This window comes from Phascolarctos cinereus, unplaced genomic scaffold (assembly GCF_003287225.1).
Source record: "Phascolarctos cinereus isolate Bilbo 61053 unplaced genomic scaffold, phaCin_HiC Scaffold_2;HRSCAF=192, whole genome shotgun sequence".
In the NCBI taxonomy this organism is placed as follows: domain Eukaryota; kingdom Metazoa; phylum Chordata; class Mammalia; order Diprotodontia; family Phascolarctidae; genus Phascolarctos; species Phascolarctos cinereus.
Window position 1 is genome coordinate 283,572,769 of NW_027555625.1, and position 12,385 is coordinate 283,585,153.

Genomic DNA, 12,385 nt, shown 5'->3' on the forward strand with positions numbered 1-12,385 from the left:
GCTATCTCTTAAGGAGGCCACATAAGAAGATGGGTGGAAAGGCTCCATGAATAATACCTGAGATGTAAAGATCAAACAGATCTTTGACTGTATGCAGACATAGTAGGGGAAATCAAGAATTGAACAAGAAGTGAAATTTAGCAGGAAATGAAACTTGGTCATTAGTACAACCTGGTTTCCGGAAAGGATGAGTCGACATTTAGTGAATTTACCAGTTGAGATGTAAAAAAAGGAATTAAATTAATAACACACATTTCCTAAATCCCTGCAAATTTAGGACTGAGGAAATCCTTCAGATTCTCTCATTTTTTGAGAAATTGTTTTCCCTAAACATGATCTCTGTTTTGTTGTATATAGGTCCCTTAGGGAACATAGCAATCTTTATATATTGTGCTTTCAGAATCATAAAATACTTCAGTGGACTCTTCCACTTAGAGCAGCTTCTAGTATAGGAGTGGGGAACTCTTGCCCTAAGGTTCCCTTCTTCCTGCCATAGACATGAAGCCTCCATGGCCACCATATCCAGTAGCTATACCTTCATTCATTCTCTTTGGTTCACTGGTCAGGGTGGGAATGTTGGAATACTCCTTGCTCCCCGTTGCCACTTCCAGGTTTCTCCCCCTTCCTCCACCACTCTGTAACCTCTTCCTGTGAGATTCATGCTATTCATATCTACCATCCAGTAAAAATCCTGGTACCTATTGTCTAAAACTCCCAGGTGACTCCCTTTCTTTCCTCAGTGAGTTCAGTACGTGGCTCACAATGTTTTTCTCCTCCTCAGCTCCTGCTCTCATGCTTGGGGACTTCAACATACATATTAACTCTCCCTCAAACACCCTACCCACTCAGTTCCTAAAATCCAGTCCCTGTAACCCACTCCTGCACCCTTCCTCAGACACACGCACTGCTAGCTGGTCATACCCTTGAAGTTGCCATTACCCACAGATGTACCCCCTCCAAGTTCAAGAATTCTGAAATCCTCTTATCCAACCATAATTCCTGACTTTTCACCTGTCTCTGCTAAACCACACTCTTCCTCCACACTGTGACCTTCAATTCTTTTGACTCTTCAGTTCTCTCCCAGACTATTTCTCCTGCACTAATCACTCCCTCCTCTTTTTCCCATCTTGACTTCTTGGTGAACCAGTTCAACTCTGCACTGACCTCTCTTGAATCCCTAGCCCTCTTATCATTTCTCTAGTTATACCTTGCCAAGCTTCAGCCTTGGAGCACTCCCACCATTCTCGGCCTTTGCTTCTACACAACATGCTGCTGAATGGAAGTGGAGAAAATCACCCAACTGTTGTGACTGGGTCCACTACAGGTTTATGTTACACAGTCTCAACTGGGCCCTCACTGCTACTGGACAATCCTTCTATGCCTCCCTTATCAACGCACTATCCCACTCTCTTCGGCTTTTCCAAAACTTTATCCTTCTTCAGATCTTCCATGTCTTCCCCCTCCCCCTGCCCTCTGTGCTGAGAACCTTGCCTCATAGTTCACTGACACAATTGAGGCTGTGCAGTAAGCTTCCTCTTCTCTCCTCTTCTTCATTTCGTGTCATTTTTAGGTCTGTCTAGATCCTTCTTGATGTCTGTGTCACATAGTAGCCTTACTCCTTGCCAGGGCTACTTAAGCAAGCTCATTCAATCTGGTCTCCTCCAATAGCTTGTTCCTTCTATCATCCCCCCTCTCTCGTTTATTTTCAATCTTTCCCTGGCTACTGGCTCATTCCCTACTGCCTTCAAACATTCCCATGACTTCCCCTCTCCTGAAAAAACCATCATTTGATCCCTCCATCCCCACCAGCTATCGTCCCTAATCTCTTCTGCCCTTTGTGGCTAAACTGCTTGAAAAAGTCATCTATAGTAGGTGCCACCAGTTTTTCTCCTCTCACTCTTCTTAAACCCTTGCCATATGGTTTCCTACAAAACTGCTCTTTCCAAAATTACCAAAAATCTCTTCCTTCTTAGTTGTCAAATCCAGTGGCCTTTTCTCGATTCTCATTCTCCATGAGCTATTTTCAGTCTTTGACGCTCTTAATCATTCCTTCTTGATACTCTTTTCTTTTTGTATCATCACTCTTTCCTGGTTCTCATCCTACCTGACCTCTCCGCTGGTTCCTTATCTAGATCATGTCCTCTAACTGTAGATGTCCCACAAGGGTTTTGTCCCGGGCCCTCTTCTCTTCTGCTCTGTACTACTTCTCTTGGTGACCTCATCATCTTCTGTATGCTGACGATTCTGAAATCTGTCTATCTTGCCTCAACATCTCTTCAGACCTCTATCCTTGCATCTCCAACTACCTTTCAGATAACAACCTGGATGTCCAGTAGACATCTTAAACTCAACACATCCAAAATAGAACTCATTAATTTTTTTTCCTTCTAACGTTCCCCCACTCCTCCCCCCTCAGCATACTTTTCCTGTTACTATAGAGGGCAATACCATCCTCCCTCTCCCTTAGGCTCACAATCTAGGTGTCATCCTTGACCCCTCACTCTCGCTCCTCAACATCCAGTCTGTTGCCAGGGCCTTTTGATTTCACCTTTGCAACACCTCTTGAATACACCCCCTTCTCCCCTCTGACACTGCCACCACTCTGGTACAAGCCCTTATCACCTCTTGCCTGGACTATTGCAACAGTCTGCTGTCGGCTCTGCCTGCCTCAGGTCTTTCCGTACTCCAAACATCTTGCAGTTAGCCACCAAAATGATTTTCCTAGAATGCAAGTCTGACCATGTCATCTCTCTACTCAGTAAACTCCAGTGGCGCCCTATTGCCTCCCAGAACAATTACAAGATGTCCTGTTTGGCATTCAAAGCCCTTCATAATGTAGCCCCCTCCTAACTTTCCATCTTCTTATATCTTCTTTCCGACTCTCACTTCATAATCTAGTGACGCTGGCCTCATGGCTGTTCCATGAACAAGTTACCCCAGCTCTCCACTGTGGCATTCTGTCTGGCTGGCTGCCATGCCTGAAACACTCTTGTCCTCTCTGCCCTGACTACTGACCTCCTTGGCTTCCTTTGAAGGTCTCAACTAAAATTCTTCCTCTCTACAGAAAGCCTTCCCTAACCCATTTTAATTCTAGTGCTTTCTGTCTTTCAATTATCTCCTTGGCTTGCTTTGTATACATATTTGTTTGCATGTTGTCTCCCCATTAGGTTGTAAGTTCCTTAAGTGCACGGACTTTTTTCAACTCTTTTTGTATGCACAGTGCCTGGCACATAGTAGGCACTTAATAAATGTTTATCAGTTGATTGAAAGGCAGATTCTCTAAATTTCAACTGTAGATTCATAGATTGTTAGAACTAGATGGAGCTTTGAAGACAATATAGTCATACCCTTCATTTTACAGATCAGGAAACTGAGGCTCAAAGAGAAGAAGTAACTTTCACAAGATTTCATTAGGAACAGAGCACTGAGAGAAGCCTTCTCTCCTGGCTCCTGGCCCATTGTTCTTTGTTGTCACACTGGCTCACGTCTCTTAGGCCTGTCTTCTGTCCCAAAAACCATTAAGGTCAACAAGTACAGTTGTATAACATCAGAAATACTTTGGGGTCTGGAAAGCAATCCTTTTTAACTATGTGGCTAACTCAGTCTTAGCCTCTTTCTGTGATTTTTTCCTCTCTGTTTTTCAATTCCCTTACCTGCTATCTTTTTTTTTTCTTTTTTTCCTCTGGTCTTTTCTCTGTATATTAACTGACTATAATGTGGAACTGAAGTGTTTTCTTATTGTACTTTTTTAAATGAAATTTTGTGTTCTCTTAATTTTTTAAGTGACTTGAATTGCTTTATATTACTCTAAAAAAATTAAAATAGGATCAAGTTATAGGTTGTATCTTAGGATTTTTTTCCCCTGTCATTTTGCTGAATGACTCTTTCCATGAACAGAGCAACACTTCTTGACCCAGCTCCAGGATCTCGGAATATTATCTTTAACCCCTGCTCGGATGGTCTTTGGAGCAAGAATTGCTTCTCATGATGACAGGTATGAAAAGCAGTTTCCTTTTACCTTGTGGAATGGGGTAGTGAGGAACACACCTGAGAAGCAGTTAGCACAGTTTCACAGTTGGTGGGAGAAGCATTTTTTTTTCCCCAGTTCACCCTTCAAAGGGCTAGGGACTCAAGGAAGCAGGTCACTAAAATATCACTTAGAGTCATGAGGTTGTATGTTTGCATGTCTTAGGGAAAAAAGACTAAATCAAAGAGAAAGCTGATCTCTTTTCCGTCTAATTAAGGTATTAAACAACTTGTACAACAGGGATGAGAGTTCAAAGCTGTAAAAGTACAGTCTGATATTAAGTGAGACTTTTACATTTAAAATCCATTAAAAAACAGTTGATCTTGCTTTAACAACTTGTTTGATGATACACATAGTGCCACCCTCTGGCACAGTGTTTTGGGCAATCACTTTGTCCTTATATTGCTCCCACTCTCCTTTATCTGAATAATAGAAAATGGTACCCTACGTTGTTTTTATTCCAGGCTCTGTCTATGCCCAACCACCATTATAACTAGATTTGTCCAAATGCAAATTTGACATTGCAAGAAGTCACTGGTCCTTCTAATGTAGCTTAACCCTCTACAAAACATGGTAAATAATAGTACAGTCAATCAGAAGGAACTTAGAACATGAACCTGGAACCATATAGCATTGCACATGACATGGACATCTGAGACATTTTCCCTAGGGTTCACATCTATCTATTAGACAAACATTTACTGAATACCTCATATTCAAAACACTAGTTCTATGTTGTGGAGGCAAGAGTGTGGAGAGGGCACCAAAGAGTAAGTCAGTAGGACCCGGGTTCATGTCTCACCTCAGTCATTTAGCTCACTGTGAGACCCTGGGGAAGTCACTTAACCTCTTGTGTCTTACTTTCCTCATTTGTAAAATGAGAGGGTTGGACTCACCTCTCAGGTCTCCTCAAGGTCTGAATCTGTGATCCTATGTGTAAGACATGTTCTTATACAGGAAGCTTACAGTCTCTTAGTGGGACACAAGATACAGAAATAAGATCATAATATTAGCAAGGTAGAATATAGTAAGTACGATAAGAGATGCAATGTAATATAGTGAAAAGAACACAAGTTGGATTCTGATCCCTTTCTGTGTGACCATAATCAAATTACTTAATTTCTGTGAGCCTCAGTTTCCCCACCTCTAAAATGACATATTTGCACTATCTGCCTTACAGAGTTGTTGAGGAAAACAGTAGGCAAACCTTAAACTACTTTATAAACAAGCTGCTGTTATTATTTTTTATTCTTTTATTCTGTTATCCTCATCATTAACAAAGTGGAAAAGAGAGGGAAAAAACCCAATCTATTTAAAATCATGGAAGTCTTACCAGAGGAAGTAGCATTTTGAGGAAGTTATGTGGAAATGAGGTGACTGGTTCTGGCCAAGAGACTGGGAATAGAGTAGGTGGAAAAGATGGTTCAGGGAAGGAGTGCTCACACTAGGCTTGTAACTGCTGCTTAGAGAGAAGCAGGCATCCGGGATCTAGGAAGAAGGGCAGGAATGCCTTCTGGGCTGCACGTGGGGTGCTGCCATTAAAGAGAGTCATCAGCTCTTCTGTCATTGTAGCATCCTTCCCTGAAGCCAGCTTTTGAGTCATTTCTAAAAAACTTATATAGGACCCTCCCTGTATTAGACTTAAGCTTATGTGTTCAAAGAGCAGTGCTCGTCCAAGAAGAGTATAGTTTGTGATGTGGTGCATATACTCAGAACCCTACCCCTGTTGTTAATAACCCTGGCAAATGTCCTCACCAGTCACAACTCTTATCAGCAAAAAATAACTTCCAGGGGCAGCTAGGTAGCACAGTGGATAGAGCACTGACCCTGAAGTCAGGAGGACCTCAGTTCAAATCCTGCCTCAGACCAAATACTTGACACTTACTAGCTGTGTGACCCTGGGCAAGTCACTTAACCCCAATTGCCAAAAAAAAAAACTTCCAAAATAGGACCATTACTTATAACACCAAAGGGTTAATCATTTATTTATTTTCCCAGTTTTACTGACATCAGTGAGAATAACAGGTATTTTCTTTATCCTTATGATTATTTGTGCCCAATAATAAAAGTAGATGCTGTTTAGACTTTTGATGCCAATGATTTTCTTAATTCCTTAATTTATTTTATCATTATGTTATATATAAGTTCAGAGGCCTTAAATCAATGCAGACATTCTGCGTAGATGGAGAGAACTAACCTTGTTGCTATCCGAAAATCATTTTACAGCCCATAACTGATCGTAGGAGGAACTAAAACCATATTTCTTTTCCCATTAATCTTGGCATAATTCTCATTACAGGGTTTAAGTATCTAATTCCCACTAATGAAATAGAGGCAGCATTAATGTTTAATCCTTACCCTTTCAAGTCATCTCTTATCCTCTTGGAGCTTTTGCATTTGATAGAATGTGTAGCTAAACAGAATAGCAGTACTAATGTCCTAGGCATCAGAGTATTGGGAGCTGGGATGCGAATTAGTAGAAGCAGGTTTAAACTATTCAGACTTTTAAAAAAATTTCTTAGGCATAAATGACTTTGCTATTACAATAGCAACAAATAGCTCATGTTAAAGTAAAGCTAAGCTACTTAGAATTTGCCACCTAATAATAGTTTGCAATAATAGTCACATAATATTTCTATTACATTCACCTGACCTCCCACTTCTACAGACACATCCGCTTTCCTTTCTAATGCAGTCTCTCCTAATTACTTCATCTGCTGATAATACAGTTGTACCTTGTTTTAAATAATAATTGTGTGCCTGGAAAAGTGTACAGATGACTTTTCCATCAATTTCCTTTGTGACCCATGGCTATAAAATGAGGACAGTGATCTTTGGGGGGTGGCATTGACAGATCAATCTTGTTGCTTTATAGTCTCCCTGTGCATTTATAAGTGCTTTAGCTTCATTTCTGACTGCTCAGGTATTTAATAATTTGTTATGTGATTCTTAAATGCATTTGGGTGTTTTCCTTTGCTTGGTGAATCCTTTTTGAAAAATAAATAATTACTACAAATGTATGTTTCATGAGTTTTGGTGTTTTTTTTAAAGTAGGGCACAGCTGTACATTTTAACACCTCTCATGTTATCATAGGTTTCTGTTGCACCTAGCTGACAAAACTGGTGGCATAATTGTAACCAATGATAACTTCAGAGAATTTGTGACTGAATCAGTATCTTGGAGAGAAATTATTAAAAAAAGGTAATATTTACTTCTTTTCCATCAAAAAATATTTGAGTATCTACTATGTGCTTCTTACTAGGTACTAAGGTGGTACAAAAGTAAGTATCAAGCATGGTCATTACCCGCAGGTATTGCTCTCGAGTTGGGGAAAAAAACATACCCACATGAAACAAGGAACCAGTTGTGTGTGTGTCTCTCTCTCTTTCTCTCAGTCTCTCTCTCCCTCTCTCTCTCTCTCTCTCTCTCTCACACAAACACACACACACACACACACACACACACACACACACACACACACATACACACCAGCTAAGTTGTACAGACGGTAAAGGTCCTTCTTGAGGGCCCTTCTGATACCCTACGGTTCAAATTCAGAAATAGGACAGTCTAGAATACTGTGCTAATTCTGCTACTAGTTTCATGAAAGAGGAAAAACAAGAGTGCTATTAGAATTTGCATCACGTGTGTCTGTTTTGGTGCCAAAGTAAAGTCATGTGATGCATTTTGCTTCTGTTTTGTTCACCCACTTACCACATCTCAGGTATTTTGGTTTTTCGCTAAAGAATGAAAAATAATCCATTTTCCTATCAGTATCTAGAGAATTAGTCAATCAACATTCATTGCTAAAGCAACAAAATGGAACTTTGGCCCTCTACACATAGTTCACAAGTCACTAATAATGCTTTCTTGACATATGTTTGCTTAATCTTTGCTCTGTGCTCTAGATAGGTTACCCTTTACTGTCATGTGTTTATTGGTCCCATAACATACATACAAGCACTTGGATACACATGCTCTTGGAGGACATAAGACCCACATATTGACATGAAGACACAAAGCAGATTTGAAACGATACAGACAGAGCCTCAGACCATCTAGGATCTTTACAAATCTGTTAGCTATGCCACTAAAATAACATCATAACTTCCAGAGGAACTCATCACTTTCTTTTAAACAACTCTTTTCAGAATGGATTGCCTGAGGAGCTCCACAGCTTCCCCCAGGCTTCCCTGACAGGAACACAGACAGGGTTTTAAGCTTTTCTTTTCACTTGAGAGTTAACATTTCTCAAAACCTAGAGAAGTGTCTGAAAGACTTTCCAGTGAAATCCTGATAAGTAATGGAAAGTCCAGCTGATGGAGTTCTAGCTATTCTGAGTTTTTATTCAGAAGAAGAGAATGAAGCTAATATGAGAGAGTTTTTTCTTTAGGTAAGCAAGCTCCAAGTTTGTCAAGTGACTTCTGTTTTGGATTTAGACGGATACCTCACATAGTGTTAAAAATGGCAGATTTGCTTCGAAGTTCAGAAACTAAGGGTTGCCCTTACTCTCTTCTTCATGTTGTAGGTTGCTTCAGTATACCTTTGTTGGGGACATATTTATGGTTCCTGATGATCCTCTGGGAAGAAGTGGACCTAGATTAGAGGAATTTCTTCGTAAAGAAGTCTTCCTTGGGTATTTCCTTTTTCTGGTTATTGCCTTTTTCTGGTATAATTGTGGGATTTTTAAATTTTTGTGGGGGAGAAATTAGTGTCCTATATTTTAAAAAATTTATAATGTAGTATATTTTTATGAATACTTTAAAATAAATGCTAATGAAAATATCAAAGCTTATCTCACGGATACACAGAAAGACCAGGCTTAGAGTTATGTTCACTTTTGCTTAACTCATGTTTGTCTTATGATATGTTGGCACCATATACATCATAGATTGATAAAACCAAAGCAACAAAACATTATTTTCTGTGCCAGAAAGACAAAATAAAGATAAATTCCAAGATGGATGGTCTCATATTAACAAAGGTAAGCAAACATGGGCTTCCTCCATGTGAATGTCACTTTATTTTCATTTTCATAGGCAGTTGTTTTGCTTAAGTCGGTGGGGGCCAAGGGTGGGGTAGGGTGTGGGGAAGGGGTTGTATGTGTGTATGTGCCCGTGCTCGCATGTGCATGTGCACGTGTAATGAAGTTTTTAATATTGCACAGTTATAGTGGTCCAGCAATTACTTCATTAAGAAATCATGTTTGCTGCTCTTTCAAATTTATCTGGAGTTTATTTCATCTTTTTTTGGGGGGGGCAGGGAGGGGGAGGTATTAAAAAATTGATTTTCAGAGGTACAAAGTAATTGTCATTTGAAGTTAATTATGCATCACATTGATAAGCCTTGTGACTAGATGGTTAAAGGCTGCTCCCACCTTGTTGGAATTGGCTTGCTTAGAATGTTCTCAGGAAACATTAGTATTAAACTTATAAATTAGGAGCATAGCTGCCTTGAATTTCAGAGTTCTCATTCTGCCTTTAAGGTAGTAGGTCTTTTCAAGCCAACCCCTCAAATTTACACTGACACCATTTGGCTTTAATCATCTCCTGGAAATGAGGTCAAAGCAAATGCTGCTCTCAGACCATGTGAATCATGTAGAAATCCTTTTTTGTCTCTTACCTTTGAATGTTATATTGAGAGTCAGCACCCAAATACCACAGCCTTTTTGTTCATGAAACTCTAAGGCCCATTTGAACAGTACAGTGTGTGCATGAGTCAGGCTTGTTTCTCTAAGGTCCTCCTTAAGACTTGTAGGGTGATCAGTACTAATGGCAGTCACACACCAAGGGCAGCAATAAGAGATGATTTTTGAGCAGCTTGAAGAAAACACACACACACACATATACACACACACACATACACACACACACACACACACACACACACACACACACACACACACACACGTGCGCACATGTCAGCAAGGTTCTCTACCTTTCATCCCTGCCAGATCTCTACAGGGTCCTGTTCTGGTCTTCACCTAGCTGTTAGATGATTCCTACTAAACTGTTATCTGATAATTATAGTCTTACTGATTTATAGTCGAAAGTATAACCTTTTAAAGGTTATTTAAAGGGTTATTTGAGAAGGGGACTGTTGAAGCTGGGATAATAGCCTTTGGTGGAAGAACTCGGACCCAAGACCATTAAAATGGGATGTAGAGACAGAAGTCTTGCCCCCAAAAAAGAACCAGGCTGACCACAGTTCCCTTTCTCCTTTTCATTCCTTGGTTTTGCCACTAATATTTTAAGGCTCAGAGCCTTTAACTGGGATGTGATGTTCTCTCCACAGGACCATGGCCATTCCCCTTTCATAGTCTTAGCCCTGCCATTTCACACCACATTAACTTCTGGCCCATTGGCACTGTGTACCACATGCTTCCATTTCTGACTCCTGCCCTATGTTATCCTCTTGCCCCAGGAGTCCAAGGAACAGAGTTTTAAGCCATAAGCATACACAATGGCATTTTAGGGAATTTCCCTTTTGTTCAATAAGCTTGCTTACTTGGGCACTCTTCCATTTGTAGGGATTTTCCACCTCCGCCCGGAGTTCTGCCAAGTGGAGGACTGCATGAAACTGCCTTCAGGGTCCCCAGCACCAAGGCACCCAGCACCAGCCGACAACCCACACCCCCAATACAGGGAGTTCTTCCAAGCAACTGGATTCCCCAGCAACCTAACCTCCCAATCCTACAAAATCTAGCCAATATCCAACCAAGCCTGACAATTCCACCACAGAGATCCCCAGCAGAAACTAAACAGCTGAGGGAAGCCCTCCTGAAGATATTCCCAGAGTCAGAGCAAAGAATGAAAATTGATCAGATCCTGACAGCACATCCATATATGAGAGACCTGAATGCACTGTCAGCCATGATATTGGATTAAGGGTATATTGGGAAAGTTTGCAATCACAACCGATCCATTAAACCTTCAAGTAGCATCTGCACATGTTGGGAATTTAAATAATGTGAAAAAATCAATTTGCCAATATAAACCCTATTTGAACAAAACAGAATCAAATGTTTTGTGTATAAAAGATCTGTTTTCAAAACTGGCTTTATACATATATATGTATGTATATGTATGTGTATATATATGTATATGTGTGTGTATATATATATATGTATATATATACACACACTATATATATAAAAATGATGCTGCTATTACAGACTTAATATTAACATTTTCTGTAAAAGGAAAGTCTACATTTTCTGCCTGTTCAGAACTGTTTCATAGCAGCTTATTCTAGTGTATTAACGTTTTTATGTGTTTTTTTAAACTATTTTCCTTAAAGATGAAAATGTTGGCAAAATGTGATAAAATTAGCCTTTGTAAAATAAAAGAGTAGCTTTCTTAAGGAAAGCATGATCTCTTAAAGTATATTTTCTTGAGGTGAACATGTTATGTCCACTGACATGAAGTATGCCCCTTGAAATAAAAGTAGGGGGTAGTTAAGCAAGAAATGCTTTTGCCCGTTGGGGATTTTGTTTGTTTTGGGGCTTGGGGGCTTTTGTAGTATTGGACAAGTAATGCCACTAGATGGCACCTTCTGCCTTTCAGTTTTTGATGACCAGGGGAATGCAGGCATCTTACAATGCTAGATCTGGAAAGGACCTGAGAGTTCCCTTAGTCCATCCTCCTCATTTTATAGAGGAGGAAAGTAAGCCCCTGGGAAGGTAAAGGACTTGTCTAAGGTCTCACAGCTAGTTAGTGGCAGAGCTAGAGCTGATTCCAGGCCAGTCAGTGCTCTTTCCACTATACAGTGCTACCTCCCCAATGAACCCATTTGACTGAAATAAGTTCTTAGCATTTAAAGACAGCAGTGAAATATGAAGGAGAAACTGATTCAAAGAGCCCCATCTGTTGTGGCAAACAGGTATGTTCATTGTCCGCACATGGGGCTTTTGATTATGTCTTATATGCAGACTTTGCCAGAAAATGGTTTGTTTGTTGTTTTTTTTTTTATTATCACAAGTGACCCAAGCCAATAAAATAGCATTAATAGCTTCACATGGAAATTTCTGTACTCCTGTATTTATTTGTTCTGTGTTTATCTGTTTAGAATGGTCTAATCTATTCTCATACAGCCATGCCTGCACCTCAGTCCCTCTCTCTCTGTGTCCTTCCCCGCCCCAATTATTTTCTGTCACATTTTCACTGTTTCCCCAAACTCTGTACACATGGAAGCCTTTGCTAAGGTACTTCTGGGCATTCTGTTGGCTTTGTGTTGTACACAAGGTTATTTGTCTGAGAAACTCAGGGGTTTGTCTTTTATGGCTTATTTGTGATAGCCCCAGGCCCAGAAGCAAGTAGAAGGCCTCATATTAGGGGCCATTTCCCTATGGGATAGTT

The 12,385-nt window shown here is 40.2% G+C and overlaps 1 protein-coding gene across 4 annotated transcripts in view; it reads left to right on the forward strand.

Annotated features, from left to right (window-relative positions):
• Nucleotides 1–12,051, forward strand: part of N4BP1 (NEDD4 binding protein 1) — a 60,310-nt gene extending 48,259 nt beyond the window's left edge. The window contains exons 4-8 of one of the 4 annotated variants that reach the window (XM_078150084.1): nucleotides 3,898–3,994; nucleotides 7,122–7,229; nucleotides 8,557–8,664; nucleotides 8,966–9,012; nucleotides 10,558–10,821. In XM_078150084.1, the coding sequence (XP_078006210.1) occupies nucleotides 3,898–3,994; nucleotides 7,122–7,229; nucleotides 8,557–8,664; nucleotides 8,966–9,012; nucleotides 10,558–10,733 (536 nt within the window). In that variant the 3' untranslated portion in view covers nucleotides 10,734–10,821. Of the gene's footprint in view, nucleotides 1–3,897; nucleotides 3,995–7,121; nucleotides 7,230–8,556; nucleotides 8,665–8,919; nucleotides 9,013–10,557 lie in introns of all 4 variants that reach the window. The other 3 variants (XM_078150085.1, XM_078150086.1, XM_020985124.1) reach the window with 3 other exon arrangements.
• Nucleotides 12,052–12,385: the final 334 nt, after the last annotated feature.